Here is an 8,857-nt window from a genome sequence, read left to right on the forward strand (position 1 = left end):
AGACCAGATAGTTGCCTTGGAGCATATACAGCAAAGATACCTGGCTTTGTAATTTCTAAACAATTAATGCTACTCCGTGCTTGTCTGCAAGATATTGTCCGCTTCCACACTTTGTACTTTACTATTTTCAGTACCTCTAGACTCCACCGGAGTGTGATATTGAAGACGACTACATCAAGGTCTCCGGCTGTGCCTCAGCTACTTCATTTATCAACATATCATGTCTAGTAGCTTCTGCAATAACCACCAAATACATCCTGCATATGCAATTCCAACATGATTCTGCTTTGAAAAATGCTGGATTGGAGAGAAGAGTTCGGGTCTGAACCGCGTGACATGTGTAAAAACGACACCATGAAATAATAACCAAGAAACCATAAGACTTACGGCTTGGCTCAGGATACATATGCTAGTGTGAATTTGCAATGTCTGCTTCCCCTGTTCTGCAGGAGAACACTTGACTGCTGGAAGCTTGGATAATGTCAAGGAACAGTTACTAGAAAAGAATGGTTGAACCGTGAAAATAAGGAAATGCAGTATTCTTACGAGCATCGAATTCGACAGCAATTCTTCCTGCAATTATAGTTAATGGTCCGACCAAGTCGGCACATGACCAAACAAGATCTAAACTACACAGTCCAATTTTGGCACAAAGCAGAACACACTTCTGCTAAGATAGACAACATACAGTACAAGCTGACTGCAAATCGAAGTTATAGCAAGAAACAGATTGAATAGGACGATAGCGTTAAGACCTGCTGCAGAGCATGCCAGTAATCCTGCAAAAGTAGAGGCAATGGATTAGGGAACTAACAGACTACATGATATCACCTTCCATTGAAATTGACAAGAACTAAATTGCTCTTTCTTTTTTCTTTCTTTTGAAAGGAACTAATTTGACTAATTTCTAATTGAGAGGGACCTAAGAGATATTTTACCAAAAGAAAGTATGTGGAAACTCTTGTCATTGATGATGAAGGATTCGTCCATCCATACTATATCTTCTTCTTCTTGGTTGCTTCAATTCTCTTGCAGTTTTTCTGGGGAAACTTTCTAAAATCAGCTCCTTTGAAATAAGTTTGCCCATCACCTCCAATGTATTACACCCGTTGGATAAAAAAGAAAATGATCTAAACCGTTGATAAGAAAAAAAACCTAAAGGTTAAAGAAGTTCGATAAAAGAAAAGGGGTTTCTCCCATTCTCTTCACGAAAGCTGAAAGGTTCAAGCTTTCTCCTCTTCAAACTAGAATTTTTCAACTATGTTTGTTAAGAATTCTTTTTTAGTAAAGGGGTCTTTTTTGAGACGCTTTTCGTCATTATCATCGTCTTCCTCAAGCATGCTTAAAATCGGAGATGTTTTAAGACAGATAAGAACATTTTCAAATGAAGATGTTAGTGAGTATTCTAAAGTGAGTCGTGATGTAAATCCTTTGCACTTCGATTCTGAATCTGCTCGAGCTGCTGGGTTTGAAGATCGGCTTGTTCATGGCTTGCTTGTTGCTTCATTGTTCCCTCGTATTATTTCCTCTCACTTTGTAAGTAGCGTTTACCTTTTTTTTCTTAATTTTGGCACTGCAGATGCTTGATAAAATGCTTCAACCAGAATCATAATGAATTTTTCCCTGAGTTCCTCAGTTATTTATCTGAAGAATTTTTTCGACATTGACTGGTTGTCTTGGATCATCCTGCTAATAGATTTATGAAAAATCCTTACATTATGACTTGAGAATGCCTCACGATTGTATCCTAGCAGAGTCACTGATTATCTTGGCCTGGACCAATTAACTTGGCAGTGTGCACTTATAGCGTTTCCACTCCTATGGTTGGTAGCCCTTTCCACGACTTGGTCCATCTCCAATGAGCACAATTTTCGATCACCTAACTCCAAGCATTCCCTTTTCATGAACCATCCATATCCCTCAATCGGCAGTCTTTGATATTTCAATCTCTTCAATCCTCTAGCTCTGATTCTTCAGTATCCTAAATTGTTCTGCTTTGACACCACTTGGTTGGAGATTGGTGAGTGAAACAAAAATGTTTTTCTTGCATACATTCTACTCTTGTTACTCGCACTTACGTTTTGAGCTCATTCCTCATCGGTTACTTCACTCCACACACAGCACGCCAAAATGAAGAGCTCTATTTTGTAGGTTCTTAGATCGATGTTGGAACCGACTCAGATCACACTCTTAAGCACTACCTACTCATGTTACTCACAGTTACACTTTGTACTCATTCCTTATTGATTACTTCACACACAGCACAATAAAATGACAAGCTTTATTTATAGATTTTTAGACCGATGTTGTAATCAACAGAGATCATTCTATATGTAGGTTAAAATATAACCTAAAGAGAGCTAGTGGAAGAGAATGGTTGGCATTTTAAACACTCCTACGCAATAGCTACTCTCCTGATGTTGGTTTGGTAATCATGCCGAGCTGCATCATTAAGCCCTTTTGGTGTGCAAGTCAGTTATTTGTTCAACTTCATGTTGAGCCGCTTTTTCCTTGTTTGAAATGAGTGCATTTTCTGCATATTTGGATCCGAATTGTATCATGAACAGATCGATCTGCATATTTGGATCCGAATTGTATCATGAACAGATCGATCCGAATTGTATCATCCGGGCTCTCACAGCTCTATATTATGCTGCGTTTTCGTTGTTTCATTCAGTAAAATGTTAATATGGGAATGAAACTAAACTGTTTTTGAGTATTTGAAATTGTTGTTTAGCCTGGAGCTATATATGTTTCACAAAGCTTGCACTTCAGGTCTCCAATTTATATTGGAGATGAAGTTGTGGGTGAGGTACAAGCTATCAATATTAAAACAAAGCAAGAAGAGATACATGTAAGTGTTCGACTCAATCGATTAACTCGAAAATTTTCAAACAAACCGTAGCGTTTGACCGAATTTTTTCGTGGTTCAGATCAAAACTATCAACAAAGTGCTTCAAGAATGGAGGACTTCTTGTCATTGATGGTGATGCCATGGCAATTTTACCAACTCTAGCTATGAAACAAGTTAATGCCCATGCAGGGACAGAACCACATTGATGGTTCCCATTGTTTTGACCGGCCCTTTTTTTTGGGTTTAATTTGTTTGTTAGGGTTTGTCAATTTTGAGACTAGTTAAATTGAACCTTTCCCCCAACTTTTTTTGGTTTACTTGTTTTTTTAGGTCCCTGTAGTTTTAAGATTAGTCAAATTAAGCCTTAGTCTCTATTTTTAGTTTAAATATTTTTTAACTCCTTGTCAATTTGATGTTAAGCAATTTAGCCCTATAATTTTATAGTTTCGTCCTTGTACCCATAACGGTAGAAGAAACTTGTGAGTCATGGATTCATTACAATTTGATTTGGTGGTATTGAGTTCGTTTTCTGTACACTTGCAGAAAGATTATATTTAGGAAGCAAAGTTAATGAGTTGCTGAAAATTAATTTTCTTCTTGGTATACATATCAACCTTTTAAGTCTCAAGGGTGCTTGAAGAATTAAGCCTTTGAGTCTTTTTTTTTCCCATTGAATTGAGAAATTAAATCAATTAAATTCTTGAATTCATTGATTAGTTTCAGTATTAAAGAGATTTTTTTTTCTAAGATGACTTAAGTTTGAGAAATTGATTGAGACGGTGTATGTGTATTCTCAATTGATTAATTTTTTTTTAATAATTACTGTTTTATAATCTTTTCGGACTATTCAAAAATATCAATTGAATTGTTTGATAAATATTAACCATTAAATTATAATGATTTTCCCGAGACATTGTTGTCCTAAGTGGCAGTGTGAAAATATAATGATGTGATGTGATATAGAGGTATCAATCAAGTCTTTCAGGTCGGACTATTTTGGATTTGAATTGTATTTTGTTTATGTTGGATTTGGGTTAGATCAAATTTTGTTTAGATTTAATTTAAGTTAGGGTAAGTCAAGTCTAGTTGTGTATTGGGTCGGATGGTTAATTTTTTAGTCAAATCGATATTAGATTCATCGATTTTTAATTAGGATAATGTATCGATCCGTTTTTAAGTTTGGTCAATTTTTAGATCTTCAAATTAATTCAAGTTGAGTTGATAAGCCTAATTTAATATGTATATAATTATTAATATATTCTTATAAAGAAAACTTGGCATTTCATTTGTCCACATATGATTTAGACTCAATTTCAACTTCTAATTATTCAATGTTTTGAATTCAGTCATTATTTATAGATAATTTAATCTGAATTTTATTTTATAAGGGTGTTAGAATTTGTAATTTGAATTCGTATCGATTCAATTTGAAAATATATTATACAATGAAGAAAAATAGAGACAGAGATCTTACATAAAATACGAACTAATTGCCATCGATATAACAAATATTTTATTATAAATAAAAATATTAGCAACAACATGTACGATGCCTAACTAATTAGATAAAAGAAATAGATAATTTTAATCATTTATTTACACATTTATTCAATAATTTTAATTTAATATACACATTTCTAATTTTTAGAGCGTATAGTTAAATCTTATTTGTTTATATATACACTTATAATTGTTATCTACAAAGTTCCTAATTTTTCCCGACAGTGTTAGCATAAAACTCTACTGGCAGTGGCTCGAAAGGGACAATTTGAACTAACGAAACCATTTACTAATTCCAGATATGTGCCGAGTTCGTGACATGCAACCACGCCTCCTTTGCTCAAGTGTGGGCACTGTCTGCTGCTCAGTCTTAGCTCCTGCCCTACGTCGGCGTAAACTAGTTGCGTGTTTTCTACGCGCCTCTGAACCCAGCTCGATAGCCCCGCGGCATTGACCATCGTGTCATTGTCATTGATCACGAAGCCTGGTAATTTCGTGATAAGATCATCGGAGTTTACTATACGTAGAATCTTGGTCCCGTTTTGTTCTAGTTGGCATCTGAAGCTTTGGTTTCCCACCCGGGGTCCGCCGAACGATATGACGGTAACCGGCGGTGCATTGTTAAAGCTGGTGTTTATGTCGTACGCAGCGAGTATAGCTAGAGCCGCGCCGAGGCTGTGGCCGGTGATGGTCAGGCTTAAGGGCTCGTCTTCGTACATTTCGAGTACTCTCTCGATCTCTTCCCTCACCATTTGCTGCAAGCTAGGACACGTGGCGTTCCCGGAAGTGTAGAGGCTCAAGAACCCACTCTCCACCATGGCCCCACCGCCTCGACCACCCACATCGGTTAACGTTGCGCGTAGATTCTCGAGCCACTCTAAGCACGTGGCGGTACCCCGGAATGCAATCGTCACGTCGCGCCTGCCGATCCTAGCGATCTCATCCTTGTCTTGACACACCGCCACGTAACCGATCCAGCTCGACCGAGTGGAAACCCAGCTCGGACTTCGATCAACCCAACCCGGCAACTGAATCCCGCACGTCGCACGCAAGTTCTTGGTCGGTTTATAACCAGTCTCTATAATGCAACACCGAGTCAGCAACGAGTTCTTGGTGAACTTACACGACCCAAAAGTCGGCGAAGAGGCTTCGAAATCAAAAGCACGGTACGCCGCTTCAACGAACTGACCGTACCTCAGAATCTCACTCCGTAGAACATCATCAAGCGGATCGAGCAAGCCTTCCCAGTTATTGATCCCTTGATACTCCATCCAATTCTTGGCGAGTTTATCCGAGTTAGAACGAGTCAAATGATTCCACCAAAGCTCTTGATTCTCACGAGTAATGAGCTTGAGAGGAGCAATGGCGGGAGAGGGAAAAGACGACAGAGTCTGAGTGAGTTTTGGAGTAGGAGGCGAAGTGAATGGGTTGAAAGTAACGGCAATGTCAGAAACTCTCATACTGGACAAAAAAAGCTTAATGTTTCTGCTTGCTCTGGGTCAATGAAGAATTGAAACAACGGTGGGTTTTTATAGGAGGAGGAGAGGGTGGTGGACGGCGGTGGTTGAATTGAAGCATGAAATTTTTTTTCATGGTGAAGGACGGAGAAGGAGAGAGAGTGAAGGTGGGGTAGGCCGGGAGTCTTCATGGGATAAACTTAACAGGTGAAAATTGAAAAATAACAGGAAAAAACGGCCCTGGGGTCCAATTGAGTGTGATAATGATTGGAATTTGGAGGAGATATGGCACATCCATTCCAATTTGTAAATATAAATGAAAATTTGATGAATATTTTAATTGGGACCCACACCCTAAGATATTGGAAAATGACTATCTTCCTCTTTCCGACCATGAGAGTTTTTTTTTTTTTTTGACTCGTTCTGCCCGCGTGGATTTCATACCGATAACATGCCATTTAATTGCTTTACGAATGCAAGTACTTGGGTTGGATCGTCATCCACATGATGATGGATTTTTATAAATTCCAAATTTAATTCTAATTTTTTTTAGAGAAAACAACAAAAGGCATAAGATAATATTTTAAGAGAAGTAAATGGAATGCTTCTGGTGAATTAGAAGGGATTAAATTGAATTAATAAAGAAAAGTGGAATTAAAACTACAATATACCCAAATTACAATACATGCTATTTTAAATAACATCGTTTTTAAATTTAAAAAATCCTTTAAAAATGAATGCATTAAATGATCTTAACGACGAAAAATAATATTATTTTTATAAAGATCTAAAGTTCAAGTATATGCATATGTAGATATACATTGTCAATGATTTTTTTTTTATAAAAGTTATCCGCACTGATTACTCCTTGTTAATCGCAGCCATATGCTATCGTCTATCGAATGATATTGATAAAGACAAAATGCTTCTAAAAATTATTGGGATACATGTCCCAATGTCCTATACTCGAATTTGGAGTCGGTTTTGCTTGGAATTGTCCCAAATAGAGTAGATCTATGTTATAAGTTTTAGCTTTTTCCTTTTCGATCTCTCTGAAAAAGATGTTCGATCTGCCTGAGTTTCAAATTAAATTTTCTTTTTGAGAGCGCAATATGCCTTACTGCTACACCCAATATTTGCATGGTTATTTTTAAAGCTAAAGCTTGAGCCTTTCTAATTGTCTATTGATCATAATGTTAATAGAACAATGAAGATCCACATTATCATTCTAATGCAGAGAAGTATTAAAAAAATTACTAACGATGTTATAAAAGTAAAAGAATTAAAGCATAATAAATATAAGAGAAAATAACATCAGTGACCAAAAATGCCTTATAATATACGATTTTAACCAATTTTTTTTGGATTTGCCAAAATGACTAACAAAATCGCAATGCGATCGCTAATTCGCAACGCGATCTCAGGTATCGCAAATCAGTCTCCAAGTTCGTTGCGATAGTCTCCAACTTTGTTATTGCATTTGTTTCTTAAGAATTTTCTCTAAAAAGATAGTATTCGAGCAGACGTGTCGAAGACACGTATTACCACGACCACGACCACGACCCGAGACGAGACGGCGGCGGCGGCGCGCGAGAGTCCCCTTGTTCTCTATCACTTAACAAGGAAGTGGGAAAGCCAAGCCTTAAATACCATTCCCAATAGTGTTTCCAATACTATGTGGGATTGAGCATTACCAACACTTGTTCCCAATAGTGTTTCCGGATACACTTTAAGTTCAATTATAATCAACATTTACTACTTGCTCGAAATACCGAGCAGAGTAGACAATATCGTGATGAATTGTTTTGTTAAGTTGGTAAAGCATGTTCTTGGATTACGAGAGGCTTATTGTAAATGTAAACCAAAAATTTCTTATGTTTCTTCATAATTTAAAGTGCTAGTGAATTTTCAATCCCACATAGTATTGGAAACATTATTGGGAATGATATTTAAGGTTTGGCTTTCCCACTTCCTTGTTGAGTGATAGAGAACAAGGGGGACTCTCGCGCGCCTCCGCCGCCCCGTCTCGTGGTCGTGGTAATACGTGTCTTCGACACGTCCGCTCGAATACTATTTTTTTTAGAGAAAATTCTTAAGAAACAAATGCAATACCACCAGTCGTTGTGATTTTGTATTATCGCAATGAATTTGGAGACTATCGCAACGAACTTGGAGACTATTGCAACGAATTATGTAAATCGCAATGTGATAGTCGAAGTTCGCATTGCGAATCTGGAAACTGATTTGCGATACCTGAGATCGCGTTACGAATTAACGATCGTATTGCGATTTTGTTGGTCATTTTGGCAAATCTAAAAAACGTTGGTTAAAATCGTATATTATAAGGCATTTTTGGTCACTGAGGTTATTTTCTCTAAATATAAATCACAAAGTGGAATATCAAATTCTAGTATCAAGAGATTAAACCCTTTTATTTAAAATTAAAAATCCCTATCATTTATCATTAAAATTATTCTTTAAGAAGAAATGTCATCGTTTATCGTTAAGATTATACGGCTAAACACATATATATCCCCAAGGATAAAACCATAATCATTCGTTGCACGTTCACAAGCAAAAAAAGAATCCACAAAAGTTGGACAGAAGCACAAATAAATGCATTGAATGATTATGTCATAGTATAGTATAAATTGAAGGATCAGGTCCGATTAGATGGCGATGCAGCTATGCATTAACCTTATGTTAATTTCGTCCAACAAAATTAAATAATGGCCGTTGACTCTTCGACGGTACTCTCAGTTGAATATTATGTTATATAAATATGCAAAGAGTTCGTTACACAGGATTCGGAGCCACAACATGATGAGCTTTCATGACTGGTAAACATCAAATCACCCGTCCTTAGAGTTTGGCCTCAGTCAGGAAACATGTGGCTTTATATGAGGTAAATTTATAAAATTTTAAAAGATAATTTTTAATAAATAATATAAAATATTTAAAATATATAAAAATTAATTTTTTTTAAAGTGACAACTTACCTATTTTCCCTCAATTCATCACTGGCCTAATTACCAATCTCCCCGTC

At 36.7% G+C, this 8,857-nt stretch overlaps 1 protein-coding gene, 1 long non-coding RNA gene and 1 pseudogene across 2 annotated transcripts; 2 read left to right on the forward strand and 1 right to left on the reverse strand.

Annotated features, from left to right (window-relative positions):
- On the forward strand, nt 1-7,722 carry LOC120209212. The gene is made up of 3 exons (XR_005524379.1): nt 1-10; nt 3,328-3,333; nt 7,596-7,722. It is a non-coding gene; the product is annotated as an uncharacterized LOC120209212 (long non-coding RNA).
- Nucleotides 1,117-3,369, forward strand: LOC120209211 (annotated as a pseudogene).
- Nucleotides 4,580-5,814, reverse strand: LOC120209210 (phospholipase A(1) DAD1, chloroplastic-like). Its single transcript, XM_039208274.1, has one exon. The coding sequence runs from the start codon at nt 5,812-5,814 to the stop codon at nt 4,582-4,584; it is 1,233 nt and encodes a 410-aa protein (XP_039064205.1). The 3' UTR covers nt 4,580-4,581.
- Nucleotides 7,723-8,857: the final 1,135 nt, after the last annotated feature.

Source organism: Hibiscus syriacus, unplaced genomic scaffold (assembly GCF_006381635.1).
Source record: "Hibiscus syriacus cultivar Baekdansim isolate YM2019G1 unplaced genomic scaffold, ASM638163v2 tig00018272_pilon, whole genome shotgun sequence".
NCBI lineage: Eukaryota > Viridiplantae > Streptophyta > Magnoliopsida > Malvales > Malvaceae > Hibiscus > Hibiscus syriacus.

Coding starts and splice junctions, on each gene's coding strand:
- LOC120209210 (XM_039208274.1), bottom strand. CDS start 5,814: ATGAGAGTTTCTGACATTGCCGTTACTTTCAACCCATTCACTTCGCCT.